This window comes from Mus pahari, chromosome 8, assembly GCF_900095145.1.
Source record: "Mus pahari chromosome 8, PAHARI_EIJ_v1.1, whole genome shotgun sequence".
NCBI classification, from domain to species: Eukaryota; Metazoa; Chordata; class Mammalia; order Rodentia; family Muridae; genus Mus; species Mus pahari.
Genome location: NC_034597.1, coordinates 45,395,603 through 45,412,416, shown reverse-complemented (window position 1 = coordinate 45,412,416; position 16,814 = coordinate 45,395,603). Strand labels below are relative to the sequence as shown.

The 16,814-nt window shown below is 47.4% G+C and overlaps 1 protein-coding gene across 3 annotated transcripts in view; it reads right to left on the bottom strand.

Annotated features, from left to right (window-relative positions):
• Positions 1 to 224: 224 nt before the first annotated feature.
• Positions 225 to 16,814, bottom strand: part of Abhd4 (abhydrolase domain containing 4) — a 19,312-nt gene continuing 2,722 nt past the window's right edge. The window contains exons 1-7 of one of the 3 annotated variants that reach the window (XM_021203217.2): positions 12,481 to 12,579; positions 9,369 to 9,457; positions 6,952 to 7,324; positions 6,648 to 6,802; positions 4,695 to 4,806; positions 2,224 to 2,410; positions 225 to 1,622 (exon numbers count right to left, since the gene is read on the bottom strand). In XM_021203217.2, coding sequence (XP_021058876.1) covers positions 1,533 to 1,622; positions 2,224 to 2,410; positions 4,695 to 4,806; positions 6,648 to 6,802; positions 6,952 to 7,324; positions 9,369 to 9,457; positions 12,481 to 12,542 — 1,068 coding nt within the window. In that variant the 5' untranslated portion in view covers positions 12,543 to 12,579 and the 3' untranslated portion in view covers positions 225 to 1,532. The other 2 variants (XM_029541844.1, XM_021203218.1) reach the window with 2 other exon arrangements.

Sequence of the window (16,814 nt, the reverse complement as noted above, 5' to 3'; positions counted from 1 at the left end):
AACACACCTGTGCTCTTGACTAACTGCTCTTCCACCATGGGTAGGCTGATAGGATAGTCTGTGCTTTCCTGGACTCAGGAGGTATACTACCTTGGGAGAGGGAGTGGCCCACAGGTAGTTACCTCGTTGCTTCTGTTCTTCTGTATGGGGGCTGCCTGGACTGCTGTGAGGCAGTACCATTCAGTGCTCTTGTGTTGGATCAATATTAAACAGTGTCATCACCAACAGTTTTTACTCTTCTTTATTAATATAGAAAAGGAGCCCGAGGCCGCTGAACCAGTAGTACAAAGCACCAGGAGTTAATACTATTCTGGTGAAAGGCTTGGCTTTATAAAAGTGGAGGAGGAGGAGGAGGCAGGAACTGCCCGGCTTCCGGGGCCAGGCCCAGCCTAGTCCCCAGAGCCTTAGAGCAGGGCCTGGGATGAGATTCACTGGAGAGGGCTGATGGATAATTCTGAAGCAGAAGGAGTTGGAGGCCATGGTGGCAGATGACAGCATAGAGGGTCGGGAAGTGAGAAGCATTTCTGTGGCTGATAAGGAGAGAGAACTGCTGGCTGAGAGCTCCTCGGTGAGCCACGGGGAGGGGCTCTCAGCTCCAGGGCCATGTAGAAAATGCTGCAGATACGTGTGGAGTTCATGGATCCAGGCATGACTCTAGGGTAGAAGGGCCTTTCCCCTTCTCCACGGGAATCACCTTTGCTCTGTACTACACAAGGGGCTTTAGGGCCCAAGGCACAGAGAGGCTCAGAGCCTCATAGTGGAAGGAACAAGAGGAAGAGACGCAAGTGTTCCAACTTAGGCAACTGGGATTGAGACACGGGGCAAGACAACAGTGTACCTGCATAACAGGTTAGAATATGGAGCAGGGTTTAAATCGGCTTCACAGCAGTGGTGTCTGCATGGGATCTTAAGTGTATAACCCGTGCTGGAAGCCAGCAGACCCAGGCTATAGACTCCGTTCTGCTGGAGCCCACCATGTGCTATATATCCTGCCCTGCTCTCTTGCCTTGTCTGCCAATAAGAGCTTGGGATATGACCTCCAAGGTCATGGAAGCGGTTGTGCAGGTGACTAGAGCTGCTTCTGGTGGGTGAGTGGAAACTGAGCTTGGATGGAGGTGTGGAGTGATGGAGAAGAAAGATGTTCCTGTGTGGAACCTACTCTCACATTCCCAAACTAGAAAGGCTGCTGGGAGCCCTCCTCTGTGTAGAGGAGGGGAAGGCCATGCAGGGAGATGTCGTGGTTCGCCCAGTCTCCTCATAGTCTCCACCTGGCGTGGAGGGAACGGGCGGTACTAGGCAGCTCTTTATGCTTTCCCCTAGAGTGGGGAGTTCAAGGCCTCTGGTGGATTCTGCCTCTTGCCCTCAGCATGGGATTGGAAGTGCTCTTGTTCACTGTGGTCCTATCTTGGGGACATCCCGAGACTCTGCCTGGCTGGCACATGTTAGTTGGTGAGGAAAGGACAAAGGTTCTGACTACGACAGGGAGACAAATGGCAGCAACTTCGGCTTCCTCCTCTCCCTCTCAGGGCATCTCAGTCAACCGAGTTGCAGATCTCTTCCACCACAGCATTGAAGATGTGTGGCTGGTCAGCATAGACGTGGTGGGATGCGCCCTCGATCTCCTACGGACAGAGGACAGCAGCGGCTCAGCTCCTTAGTCTCAACACTGGGAAGTCTCTTGTCCCCCAATGGTCCCACCATTTCTTCTCCCCCAGCTCCTGCTTGCCTGTTACCCTCAGCTCTTCTCAGGAGAAAGACTCCACCCTTTCTCTGGATACTTTGCATTCTGTTGGGAACCAGTGAACGTCAAAAGCCCATTTTGTTTTGGGGAGCCATGCATTGTGTATTTCCCGCTTGATCTGCTTGTTTTATGCAGGAAACAGGACCATGTGTGACTCAGTGGGAACGGGAAGTGCAGGAGACAGAAGTGTGTAGGAAGCCTTCCCTGCAGCCCCTGCTGCTCACAGCTCTGCTTCGGGGTAGGGAGGCTGGAGGTCTGGAATACAAGAAGCATGCGCCTGGCTACCAGTCAGAAATGAGTCTTTTAGCTGAACTGGGTTGCACAGAAAAAGGAACTTCCTATCTGGCAGAGAGGGGACCCTTTCAAGGCACTGCTCTATCTCATCTGTGTATTTTTTTTGTCCTTATTTTGATCACCCTGTCACCTGAGACCTTCCCGCCCACCATCTACTTCAACTCCCACTCCTTAGCAAGCCAACCTACCATGTCTCGGACGTAGGAATCTGGCCTTTGCATTTTCACCTTCTTCCCTGTGCTGGTATCTATCCAGGTGTTGGCCCCATAGATCATGGTGATGGGCACATCTTTTCGAATTAAGTGGATTCTCTCCAACATGGGGCGCCGGGCCCAGCCGAAGGACTCCATCATGGCTTTGAATGCCGTTTCCCCACTGACAGAACAAAATGGCGAGGGGATGGACAGAAAAACAAAATGTCAGCTCACTGCTCTTCAGAGGCCGGGCTGGATCTCAGTGTCTTGGTTATCTCCTGGCAGCCAGCACTGGCTCATCAAGTAGTGAGGAATGGAGAGATGAGTGACAGGCCTAAAGGCATGCTGGTGAAACCCGACCACATAGGGCACTGTTCAAGACCGCAGCAAGGACTTGTGTATTACAGCTTTCCCCTAGGCTGGGGAAGGGGCACAGGCACAGGACACACGTGGTACCTGCCCTCCTGCAGCTTGCTTTCTTGCTTGTGTCTTTGGAAGGCAGTGGCTAAATAATATGAACTCTGCTTTTAACTCAGCATTTCCCAAGGATTATGAAAGGGGGTTAGAACTTCAGAACATGGGGAAGGGGCTTAGCTGATGAGGAAATGGAGGTTGAATTCACTAGAGGTGAGGCCTGAAGAGGGAGGGCTCTACCAAGAGGGCTTTGCTAAAGACACTCTGGGGTGAGGAATGGAAACTGGCTCAGGCTTTTGAGACTGGGGTTCAGTAGTTTCTGTTAGGGGGACACCACAAACGTGAGCTTAATCTCCCTCTCAGGGTTGTGTGAGCTGGGGTAGGAGCCAGGTTTCTAACCATCTTGCAGCTTTTGTGGGAGGCAGGGGAGGTTGAGGACAAGGCTCCCTCCCGGGCTCTGCCTGGCTGGTGTAGTTGTAGTCCTGCTTTCCTTTGTGCCCCAATGGGCTCTGTCTATTCCAGCAGGCGCAGAGAACATCTCTCTGAGACACTGCACCACAGACTCTGTAGTCTGTCAGACATGAATTTAAATGGAGTCTTCTTAGCAAGTCATATAAGCAAAATATACCTTGATTTCCTTATACAAACTGGAGGGAACTACGGGCACTTCCTTAGGTCAAGCTGAAAAGAATGGAGATACAGGCAGAGCACCAAGACTAGGTGGAGTGAAGAAGATTCCACTCAAGCATCTCCCCGGTGCCCAAGATTTCCCAAGGACTGCTGGGAATGATGGACACTTGTCAGCTACAGTAAAAGAGCTGAGAGCTATAAAACTGAGTGGTGACTGGAGGGGACAGGGAGAGCTGGCCACCTCATAGCACCTTAGCTTTGGCTGGGACACGAACAAGAAGCAAAATTAAACATTCTGTGGGTTATACTGAGAGGCCACGGCACAGAAGTAGGTCTTGGGTGAAGGGAAAGGCAGAATTGTGCCCGTTGGGCTTCAGGTAGGTACAGGACTGACAGTGAACCCATGAAAGCTGAGCGGAGCCAAACAACAGGAAGCTGGGGTGCTCACTTTGTTGGGGTTCCTATGGACTATGGTTTAAGCAGGATGTTGCCATAAGGCCGGGAGTCACCTTCCTCACAGCCTTGGGCCCACAGTGACTTGGACAGGCTTGGGAAAAGGTGGGTGATGCCTGTGCCTCCTGCAGGGTCAGGGTGAGGTCTCCACAGGGTGGTGTTACCCACAGGCCCCACTGGGATCAACCCCGCTGGGATCAGCCTCGCACAGGCCTGGCTGTGGGAGAGGATTACTTTCCTGGCTGTCAATGCTGCTGAAACTGCAGGTCAGCAAGCTTGTGGGGCTTGCTTGGGACCAGCCAGAGATGAGAACTTCTCACAGTGCTCAGGACACCTTTATACCTCTAAAAGAGGTAAAGGATTTTTATGTCAATTCTAAACTATTTCAAAGTGTATATAATTGAAATAAATGCATATTCTTTCTTTGAATGTATTGAAACATGTATTCTATAGATATATCACACACATATATAGCAAGGGACACATGAGAGAAGCCTTTCTGGATCAATATGACATGAAACATTAGACTAAAAATGAGGAAATCTAGAAACTGAAGGATATGAATGGGCAAAGACTTCACTTTTCTACTTGCCTTAAAACAAACAAACACCCCCTCACACACACATTTGCCTATAAAATAAAACCCAAAACACCAAAAAAAATTTTTTTATCAGTTTTTCAGTTAAAAATTATCTTTTAAATCTTTCCCAGCCGGTTTCTTATCATGCCAGCTCCTGATTGCTAGGTAAGCCATGAGGTCTTCCTCTAGAGAGGGACAGCGTATTAATTAAGTCTATTGTCTCCTCTAGCTCTGGTGACCACCCCCAGGGAACTCTGCAGACAAGCCTGCTGGTGCCTGTGTTCCCCTGAGGCAGGCTTAGGTAGAAGAAGAAAGAAGCAGTAGCTCAAGCCTTACTTTTCAGAACCCCGCCCCCCAACCCCGCCCTGGTCCTGGGCACCACCCTCACCTGGGATTCTGTGCATTGCAGTGGTAGATGTATTCTGAGATGGTGTCATCCTCAAAGAAGTCTGCAAACTTGCGCTTGAAGTCTGGACGGAATCTCTGCACCAGCCCAGGCCCTGGGAGGGGGGTAGGAAGAACAAACGTGATACTGGGCATGTGGCACGCGCCTGGGATTCCAGCACTCAGGAGGCAGACGCAGGAGAACTGTTTCAAGCTCGAGGTCGGTCTGGGGATGTGTGAGACCCTATTTTAAGCCCCTACCAGAGAACAAAAAGAACAGCACCCCCACCAAAAAACAAACAAACAAACAAAACAAAAAACTGTGGACCGGTCAGCGTGAGTAGTGGTGGTAGGGAGACAGGAGGAACTCCTGCCTGCTTATGCTTAAACAACCATCACCCATTGATCTCTGGAAGGACTTAGTTCCTTTATATGTTTAACATGACAGTGACAAAGAGAGAGCCTGTTGGGAAGCAACAGATGACTTCAAATGTCAGAGTTGGATTTTTTTGGTCACCAATGAGTTTAGTGACAGTCTACCATCCCCAAGGAAGTTGGTACTTCTCACATCAGCTGGCCCCAGCACTTTCCCTACAGGTTCACAAGTTCTGGGAGGGTCTGTGGTTGAGAGGATTTTTGTTTAAATCAGAGTTATGCACTCCCCCTCCTCCACCCCACCCCACCCCTGCAACCTTACTTTTTTTTTTTTTTTTTAACTTTTCTGAAGGTAGCAATGAAACCATACCATTTCCCAAGCACTCTCTCACTTTCGGGCCGTAACAGAATACTTGGAAAGGTGACCTTAAACAGCCCTGCAGGCCCCAGCTTTCACCACAGTGCATGAAGAAGCTGCAGGCATGCAGGCAGACTGCAGGCAGACTGTGTGGACTGGGCCCACTGGACACTGCCTCTGTCCTGGCAGGCCTTTTGTCCGTGAGCAGTATCTGGGGGAGATACCATGAATATAGCCACAGGCCCTGGTGTCCCTCTAGCACAGTCCTCCATGGCTGCCAGGCAGCCACTCAACACCACAGCTGATGCCGTGCATGGACCTGGCCAGATCCAAGACCGGGGAGGGGGAATGGTTAGATGAGGAAGGATGGTGGCAGTGAGTCTGTTAGAGGGCCCTGGACTCTGAGGTCAGCCCTCTGGCTGCCTACTTCCCTTTGGTACCCATGCCTCTTGCTTGCTCCCTTTGTCCCAGACCACCTGTGCTACCTTTTACGTCAGGGCTCATTTTCCACTGTTAGGAGCCATTCTGTTTCAGCCACTCTAACAAGTGACTACTGAAAAGTTCTATGTAGACATAAGCTATCAGTGCAAAACAGGGGTCACCACCTTTTCAGTCAAATGCATCTGCTTCTTATGTTGGCAGTGTCAAAAGCTCCTCAAGGAGAGGAACGTGGACAGCGTGAGGTTGAGAGCACTACAGTCTGACACTACAGACTATAGTGTGTCCTGTCTCGTTCTCAGAATCTTCTGACAGCTACTTAGTGCTAAGAAATTCAGAAGAGGGAGATAGGGTGTGTCTCTGGAGTAGGGTACAGCTCAGCAGGACCTGTCTGCCATGGTGTGTTATGTTGGAAGCTGAGGATCTGAGCTCTGCTTGCCGCAGGTGTTGGTGAGCCATAGAAAGGGATCCAGTGGTGGCTACTGCCCTTGAGTCTCTATCAGGTTGTCACACAAATTTACTCACGTAGCAGAGAAGTGGCACATCAGAATCCCTTCCTTTCTCTAGTTCTATCTGCTGATACAGATGAAGGGAATATATATATATATCAATCACCTGAAACCTCCAATACAAAGACATGGTCCTGAGGATTGGTTTTGAGGAACAGTGCTATCTACAGGCTTAGTGTTTAAGAACCAGTGCGGATGACAGAGATAGGTAGGTGAGTGGTGGTGAATGGGATGGCCTTGGCTTAAAGACAGAGTCCTTCATCTGGAGGTGACTCACCCCAAGGCCCAGCCACTCGAAGAACAGCCAGTGGATTGGAACGTCCCAGGACAGATGCCACAGCCTTGACCCAGGTGGGAGGAGCACGGATCTCACTAGGGTCAGTGGGTCGTAGGGGAAAGCCCCATGGGTCCACCAGGATAAGATGTTTAACTCTACATTAAACAGAAGATACACTGTATTTGCTTGGAGGTAGCATAGTTTTTAAGTTGCTGGGGAATGAGAGTATTACTGGAAATAAATATTGGAAGGTGGCTAGGAAGGCAGAGTCAGCTCATGAGTGAGAAGAGCGGCTTCATGTTACCTTTCAGGGTACTTGATAGAGTAAGAAGTGGCCAGGAATCCTCCCAAACTGTGCCCCAGGAGGATCATGGTGGGGATTCCCATGGTCTCCCGCCATGTCTCTATTGAGGTCACAAACTCATCTTCAGCTCCTTCGGGGTCCCTGGGGAATGTTGGCCTTGAGCTTCGCCCAAAACCGAGCAGATCAAAGGTATGGAGTGTGCGGCGGGCACTCAGTGAATCCATGTTGAGGATCCAGAGGCCCACACCGCCCCCAAAGCCATGTACCATCACCAGAGGTGTGCGGTCCTTTTGTTCTGGGCTCACAGTCACCGTCCAGATCTTGTTCTGGTTTGGGAGGGATACATAACGGGCCAGGAACTTGTTCTGGAGACCTGGGAAGGGAAGAATTCCTGGGTAAAGCATCAAGAATGTTTCCTGAGAGCACAGACATTTTGCCTGGGATACTCTCTTCAGTTTTCTCTCCTCCTAAAGAGATCATTTTAGGAAGCCCTCCTAGATTCCACAGTGAGTTCCAGGATAACCAGGGCCACATAGAAAGACCCTGTCTCAAAAGAAAAGGATGATGATGATGATGATGATGATGATGATGATGATAACAATAATGAAAGAAGACATGCTGAGGAAGGAAGCCATGGGAAGCAAGCCAGGAGGCCACATTGCTCTATGGTCTCTGCTTCAGGTCTTGCCTTCAGGTTACTGCCTTGGCTTCTAAACTTCATGATGGATTGTAACCTGTAAGCCAAATAAACGTTTCTTCCCTGAGTTTGATTTGGTCAATATTTTAATCTCAGGAACAGAAAGTGAACTAAAACAGCCCCATCCATCTTTGGCCTCCTTAGCCTGGCCTTAGACAGAACCCTAAGTCAGGTTAGCAAGAACAGTCACGTGGTGTGCCCTGTTCCTCCATCTTTAGATATGATCCAGTGAATCAACTTCTACTTTTTTTGTGTTAAGTCCTTGACTTTTCTTCAGCAAGAATCTTGCTGAGTTCACTCAGAAAAAACTCCCTGTCCTTGATGTCTTTAGTAATCTCCATCCACTGACCCGCTCTGTTCCTTAGCTGTAAGTTCCCCAGCTGTTCTTGTAGCATGGGGAACTGAGAAAGATATCATCCCAGTGACAACAGGTTTTATAGTTATTCTAAAAGACTTAAAAAGTATCAGAATAATCTTTCTTTTATACTTCATATACTAATGACTTCAAATCCAAGGAAAAATTTACAGACCACTTGGTATATAGGCAGTAAGAGAGACCATATCATTTTTTCAAGATGGTGTGACCAATTCCCTTTGGGTCCCTGATGTAGTACAACTCAGACTCATTGTTCTTAAATTTGCATGTGCTTGGACATGAACAGAGAACTGTGGTCTAGCCAGGTGGAGGTGGTGATGGGAGTGGGTTGAGCCAAGGGCTCATTCCTCTTGGGGCAGTACTTCTTCCGCTATCGTGGCTACATAGAAAGAGCTGCCTGTGTCCATCAGTCTGCATCTGGACGGAGGATGGAGGTTTGAAAGCTGTGGTTCCTTCCAAATGCTCAGAGAGAGTAGCTCTAGCTGGGCAGAGCAGCAGGGTAGAGAGGATCGGGATGGGGGCTGAAGTTTGGGGGGAGACATGGCCTCAGGGTCTTGTCTGAGCCAATGGCTATTGCTGCTCATGGGGCATCCTTCTTTAATATTGCTCATGAGTTCTGGTCTGTGTTCTAACTGTGGTAGGCTATGCCTGAGCAGAGGGCAGGAAATAGCAATATTAGAAAACACAGGATTGCTAGCATTCAAGTAGGAAGGTGGTAAATTAAAAAGTGCTTAGCAGAGCCTGGCAGTGGTGGCGCACACCTTTAATCCCAGCACTTGGGAGGCAGAGTCAGGCGGATTTCTGAGTTTCAGGACAGCCTGGTTTACAGAGTGAGTTCCAGGACAGCCAGGGCTTTACAGAGAAACCCTGTCTCAAAAGGAGAGAGAGAGAGAGAGAGAGAGAGAGAGAGAGAGAGAGAGAGAGAGAGAGAGAGAGAAAGAAAGAAAGAAAGAAAGAGAGAGAGAGAGAGAGAGAGAGAGAGAGAGAGAGAGAGAGAGAGAGAAAGAAAGAAAGAAAGAAAGAAAGAGAAAGAAGAGATAGGGAAAAGAGGAAGGGATGGGTGAAATCTGTCTATGAATCAATCAATGCACATTAGTGTATAGAGTTTAAGGTGAAGCTATAGGACGGAGAAGGAGAGAGCTACCATGGGGTGAGGGCGTTGAGGGACCACTGTCGTGGAATACTGTGTTATCTGTATCCTCCCCCCAAGCCACTGATTTTCTTTCCTCTAACCCATACACTCCTAATGAGGAATCAGGGGGTTCAGTGGACCCAGGTTGGGGAAGATCCTGCATCCTTTCCAGTCCTTTTAAAGGAGAGGAACAAACTGGCCCTTCTACTTACACTGGAGGATCCTGGCTTCCACATTCTTCAGCTGAGACATGGAAGTGGGGCGCCAAGTGGGGAGCCAGCTACTCAGCCAGCCCTGAGGCCTACAAGACACAAAGGCACTTACTGACAACACTGGAAAGGAGGCACTGTTCCCAGCCTTGCTGATAGCTCTTAGAGTTATCAGGGTACAAGGTGTTTCCCAACTTCAGGAGGCCTGGCCTTCACATCTTCAATGTCAGCAATGCCTATGCAGTTCAATAGATACACTGTTACTCTTTCCTAGGCAAATGGCTCTTAAGAACAAAGGCCCTTAACAGATAGCAGATACCATGTACACAAAACTTGACTTTTTTGTATTTATTACCTTCCTGGAGCTTTACAACTCCTGTTTGTTTCTAGTTATCATAATTTATGTTCGAGGAGGATTACAGAGGGAGAGACTTTAATATTTCCATTATTCTTTGTCACTCCCAGAACTAGCCATTCTTTTAGGGCATTACAGACAAATTCCCATGCCATCTGCTGTCATGCATGCTTCTGGAAGTTTGGGGTGCTGTTAGTGCCTGATTGGGGAATCCATCCATCAGGGATGAACTTAGAGCTGGGGCAGGCAAGGACCAGGGGTAGGATATCTGGATTCATGTCACCAAAAGACACAGGTGGCCTCTGGCCCATTTTTCAGGTTGTAAAACTAGGAGAAAACTTGCCTATGTCCTACTGATAACTTATCCTGCTTTCTCCTTCACACCCAGTGACTAAGCCACTGAAGAGAAGAGGTGTCAAGCACTAGCTCTGGAGTAAACAGAACTCCTGGGTCTGAACTACAGACCCACAAGTAATGAACAGACAGGGGTTGAGGTCCAGACATAGCGAACCTTGACAGGTGCCTGCCACAAATGTAGCTGCTCAGTGAAATCACAGTTCTTGTTCTATCTTTCCTGTCTTACATGTTTTCTCTCTTTTTGTGAACTCTGCCTAGGAGAAGGTAAGAGGATGGTTGCAGCAAGGGCTTGTGGGTATGAGCAGGAGAAGACGATGGCATCCTGTGGCGGAACCATCCCAGCTACTCATAGCATACACAATGGGCACCCTGAGCATCCTGGGAAGCACAGACTTTAGATTTGGATGTTTTCCTGGAAGTCACCTAGTGCAGCCTCTTCTTCACAGGTGGGAATCTGATGCACAGAGAAGGCACACAGCGAGTTAGAAAGAGGCTGCCTTCCCCGTGGGCCTTCCAGCTTCAGCTTTTGGAGGCCATAGATGAAACCACATCTTGTTTGATTTTGTTTTCTGAAGGGGGTGCTGTCTAAAGCCAGAAGCTAGAGTTCTAATGCCAGCATGGCCGCATTGTGACTATACTGGCAATGTGACCGTGGCACATTTTGCTTTCTTTGTCAGTTACTTCTTCCTTAAAGCGGAGGTAGTTGTATCCACCTCCTAAGTTTCAAAAAGGTTGTGAGTTAACATAAAGCATATAGATAAACTCCAAATCAACATTATTTTCCCTTGACTGAATCATTACCTGTATATATTATTACTATTTTGTAAGTAGCTACTCTCAATGAAAGTTTGCAGTTAAAAAACAAACAAAAAACCCTAGTGTTGCTGTGGGAGTGGGGACATCAATGACTTTGTTCAGATAAGAGCTGTCAGTCTCAAACAACCTGAGCCTAGGGACATCCAGGACCCTTTTAACAGTCTACCAGGATTCCTTGTTGGATGAAGCACTAGTACCTAGACCACAGATCCTGGCCAGTCTCAAAAGAGAGACTTCCTCTTTGCATTGTAGACTATAACAAGTCAGACCATGACACCTGAGTGAACCCCACATATCTCTAACTCTGGACAGCAGAGCTCAAGAGAAATGCTTCCCTATGAGACAGCAACACTGGCAGCAGTCCACACAGTCCTGGACGGGGTGGGGGGTTGGGGGACAGGGAGCTATGTGCACAGCCTTGCCTTTCTTCTCTAAAAACAATCCAGAAAGAGAAAAAGCAACAGTGCCTGTCACACTGTGAGCCAGTGCCATTAGGGAGGTGAGAACTGAGGTGGGAAAGTGAGGCAAGCAGCCTCTTAACAAAGCCACTTAACCATGAACTTGGTCTGGCCTGGCTGGTGCCTCTCATTCTCATGGGGCAAATAGGAGCAGTTCTGCTCTAGAGGAGAATCTGTTCTAGAACCCTGTGATTGAGCAAGTCTCTGAATTTCTATGGGCATCAGCATCTGTTGCTTTATTTGTAAAACGGAGCTGAATGACCTGAGTCTTCTCTGGCTCTAGTGCCGTTTCCCCTGCGTCACTGTAGGCATCATAACTTTCCTCTTGGAAAGCAATACTCTCTTGGGAAGTTCTCTTAGGTCCCTTATGCGATTGTTTTCTAGTGATACAAAGTTATTTCGTTGTTCTGCAGATCCAAAGGACAAATATTATGTCAAGGGAAGGCCCCGTTCCCGTGAAACCCTTGGAGCTGAGTCATTCTCCTCCAAGCAACTTTTTCCTGATCCTGTTAGACCACCATCACACAGGTGGCACCTCAAACTTGATGGCCATGGGCGAGCGGTAACCACATCCCAATCTAACAAACCTACTTCCGAAACCACGGCAGTAAGCATGTCTTTATGATTAGGAACACTATCAACTAGGATTGCAAGCAGAGCGTAAAAGCGGCCAAGGGCTAAAGGAACTTGCAAGCCAGTTCCACACTAATTCCACCGCAGTGGAGACTTCTTTCTCCTACCCATGCCTTGTCCTTCAGGGCCTTTCACACCCACGACTTTAGTTCCGGGCAAGTCTCCACAAGCACCACGTCCGCATCGGGAAGAGCTAGCTTATTCCTCATGTTTTACCACTAATCTAACTGGGTTACCAGGGGGCGATCGCAAAGACTAGTGAAAAGTCAGAGTCCCCAGGCTGAACGCAAGCTTAACCCTCAACACTCTGCCAGCTCCGCAGCTTTCTCATCCCTCAGCGTTCCCGGGGCTCCCGAGCGCAACCCATCCCTCCCTGGAAGCCAACCTGAAAGGAAAGGCGGGGAGTCTGAAGCTGTCCGCAACTACAGACAGTCTCCGGATCCTGGCCCGGACAGATAGACAGAGACAGAAAGAGAAACGGACAGGAGTAACTCACTGCTGCTCCAGATCATCAGCCATAGTAAACAAGCCCTGCCGGGTCGAGCTGAGCCAGCCCATCCCTCCGCTCGACGCCAGAACCAGCTGACCCAGGGAAGTATCGGATAACAAAGGGGGCGGGGCCGGAGGCGGGGCCTGGGCCGCTAGCGGGGTTCAAGCGGGCGCAGTTGGCAGGCGGACCGACTCCGCACATGGACTGGAACCAGTTGGGTGCTTCCTTCTGTTTGCTCCCTCTGGCCTGCTTCCCGGCTGAACACAACGGTCCCACAAAAGTAGGCTCCTAATCTGGATCACATACCTTTGGGGGACAGCGAGGGAGACAGGAAGATAGGTAGTTTAAAACTCAAGTTCCTCACTGGAATGCTACCAGCTCCGCCTCCACCTCTTCTTCAATTAAAGAGTGAAGGAACTGCTTTGCCTCTTGCTCACGTTCCCAAGCTTCCCTCTATATCTCAAGTCACAGACGCTTCATCTGCCTTTGGTAGTCCTATGGAAATGGTTTAGATGTCCGTGGAATCATCATAAGGTTGCTTCCTATAAAAGGGCCTTGGATATTGTAACTCAGATTTCCAGGATCCAGAAATACAAAAAGCAAGCTGCCTAGTTAAATCTGAATTTTAGACAGCAAAGTTTAAGTACGCTCCCTGTAGTATTTGGGGCATCCTGTATTCACAGCTCTAAGATGAGGGAGGACACCTGTCAGCATAAGCATTTCTCTGTTCTGGGGATGTCTTGCCTCAACCTACTTTCCAAGGAAAAAGTAGCTGTATCCTGCTTCCCTTCCGAGGCCCTCCCAGAGGAGGGCCAGTTAAAGTACTAATGCGAAAGGCTGGGTGTGCTTTAGGTATGTGGATATAGGATGAAGGATGTGGGATGTGAACTTAATCCAGAAGTTTTGTGCACATTTCAGGCTGGCTCGGCAGAGAGGAGGGCGCATCTTGAAGTTGGCTTCAGAATTCACTTGAATTGGCAAAGGGGGTGTGGCATCCCTGGAGAGGCTCCCTTTCCCATTATCCACTCCAGCACTTTAACCATACTTAAGGGGAAAGAATCTACAAAAGTAACTTTTCTTTATCCTGTCTTCCTCTCTCTGAGGGTTCTCCCTCCCTCTCTCTGTCTCTCTCTGTCTGTCTCTGTCTCTGTCACACACACACACACACACACACACACACACACACACACACACACACGTAAAGTTGTATGTGTCCTGGGCTGGCCTCCCATTGGCTGAGGATGATCTGTGCTTCCGGTTCTCCTGTTTCTATCTCTGGAGTGCTGGGATTATAGGGTGTGTGGCCAGGCTTGCGGATTCTGGATTGGGGATTGAACCCAGGGCTTTCTGCTTGCTAGCTAGGCACTTTAGCAGCGGAGCTAGGTTCCTAGGCCTACAGCATTTTTCTTTGGTCTTCTTGAAAGACCTAGGGGAACCTGAGATTTATTCTTTCCAGAAACACAATGTTAAACTGATCATTATAAGGGTTTAAAGTTGAAGAGAACTGGAATTTTCAGAATTTTCCATCCATGATTGTAGCCAAGCTCAGTGGTCCCACCATTCACTATATACAGTCATTGTGAGGCTTGATAGCAACACAGCCTCCTGATTTCCATCCTCAGAATCTAATTCAGTTAGTTTGGTTTGAGGCTAGAAAGCTGCATTTTTTAAACTTTTTTTTTATTAAATATTTTCTTCATTTACATATCAAATGCTGTCCCAAAAGTCCCCTATACCCTCCCCCCACCCTGTTCCCCTACCCACTCACTCTCACTTCTTGGCCCTGGCGTTCCCCTGTACTGGGGCATATAGAGGTTTTTTTTTTTTTTAGAAGCATTGAAGGTGCTGCTATTCCAGAAGACCCACTAGTTAATTAAACAAATAGAACCCATGGTCAGGTCTGGGTTAAGTTCAAGTTCTTAGCTTTTAGCTTTGTTATTTATTTCCTGATCTTGGGCAAGCCATTTTGTCTGGCTGCTTCTTCTGGAGTGTAGCTTGTGAGAATTAGCTAAGGCAATTCAAAGAAGTATTTAGCATGTGTACTTTAACAATGATGTATCTTATGTCCAAAGACAAACATTATGTTGGCACAAAGAATCCAATGATAAAAAGAAAGAAAATAATCTTCTCTGGTGGTCCCTACAGACTCCCCAGGCTGGTTTTGGAGAGCTGGCAACTATGTAGTCAGAACTTAGTTCAAACTTCCCTCCTTCTAAAGGAGACCCCCATCATCAGGGCACCACATGACTTTAGTTTATTTTCCTCAGAACATCATTTTGAAAGGCTCTTGCATAATCCATACTCATTTGCCCCTCCATCAGAGACTAAGTTTCAGGGGGAGTCTTGTCTGTTTAGCACCCTGCTTTGCTCCCTGCCCACAGTAGGGTATGTGCTTGGTACTTGGTGAATGCATGGACAAGCAGGCTAGTAAGCAGAAGCATCAGTGGCTGACAGAATGAAGCACTAAGTGCTAAGAATGAAGTACTAAATTCTGGGGGTACTAAGTACTAAGTAGCTGACAGAATGAAGAACTAAGTGCTAGTGTTCTGTGGGTTACAATCTAAATGACACTACAGAAATTCTTGGCTGTTTTCATAGGACAATAAAAGCTCTCATAATCCTGATAACCTATAAAATGTGGGTCTTTTTGGGAAAGACTGATCGGGTGCAACTGGTATTAGGACTTTAGGTTCTAGAACACATATCAGGAACACAGCGCAGAGAACATTTGTATTGTCCCCACATGTGCCAAATAAGTTTTAGCATAGTTGTTTAGAAGGAAGAAATTCAAATATATGGAAAATGTTCTTTATAACTAAAGTTATCCTTTAAGGTATTCCCAGAATTGATATAACTCAGTATTGGGTAGATCTGCTAGAATTATATACAATGAAATGAACTCTTGGTACCGACTCTAGACAGGCCTCTGGAGAGAAAAATGTATTCTCCCCTTCTTATCTTGAAGTCAAGGCACATGATGTACACATATGGAAGAATATATCCTATCTTAAAAACATATCTTTTAAAACATGCATGATTTGATACATAAAGTATTATACTCTTTAAAAGACTTAGATTATTTTATGTGTACTAGTGTTCTGCTCAAATGTGCACCACATGCGTATGTGTTGCTCAAGGAGGTTAGAAGACGGTATCTGATCTCCTAGGACAGGAGTTATATAGATGCTTGTTAGCCTCCATGTTGGTTGTGGGAACTAAACTCAAATCTTCCACAAGAGCAACAAGTGCTCTTCACCACTGAGCAATTTCTGTGGCCTATTGATGTAGTTTCTAGGAATAGAATCTAACTTGTCAACCCCTTTCCTGTGCCTGCAAGTTATCGTTAAACACTGCCAAAGTAGGTGGAGTTGATAAGCTGATATCCCAGAGCTGGAAGGAATACATCATTCCTTCAAATGGGTGTGGCTGGCTTCTTAGTGAATGAGGTAAGTCTTAGCCTAAATGTAGGAACAAAATAAAGTACCTTCAGAGTCCTCCGGCCAGTGATAGCTTTATGTGGCTTTTTTTTTTTTTAAGATTCAATTTTGTGTGGAAGGGGGTTGGGTGGGTGAGGTAGGCACATGGGAGAGTGGAGGGCCATACAGGCCAAAATAGCTTGTCAGCTTTCAGTAGATCTGGAGTTACAGGTGCTTGTGAGCTATCTGACTTGGGTATTGGGAACTGAACTCAGGTCCTTTCCAAGAACACCTGAACAATTCTATTGCTGAGCCACCTATCCAGCCTCTGGCTTAGCTTTAAATTAACAAAAATCAAATAAACTTTCCTTGGCGACTTTTAGTTATATTTCTACTGCTTGGGTAGACACACATGTCTAGTCGTTCCCATGTTGATTGGCACAGGTACTTCCATTAAAGAAAATTCTACTGAATAGGGTAGTGCTGTTCAATCATGATACATTCAGATCTGTGTTGTAGAGAGCTCAACAATTCTTAGTAACCGTGGGCTAAGGTTAAATGCACATGACAAATTCTTTTTTGTTGTCAGAGAAGACAAGATTGAAGCTTTTCTGGGTCCCCCAAAGAGCTGGAAAAGAAGGAAACCAGACAAAGGATTCCAAGTTGCTACACTTCAGGGATGACTGGAGAAAGGGATGCAGGCTCACTGGAGACATTTGCTGCTCAACTGGAAACTGGATCAGAAAACACTGCACTGAGAAAACTTCCCTTTGTGTTGATTGAGATTTGATTCCATTGGTTTTTTTTTTTTTTTTTTTTTTTTTTTATTTCCAGTGCTAGAGGCATAGGTAAAAGATACAGTATTTGCCCATCATGATCCCTAGCGAAACCAGGTAGCATGCTTTGTTTGCTGAATTAGGGAAC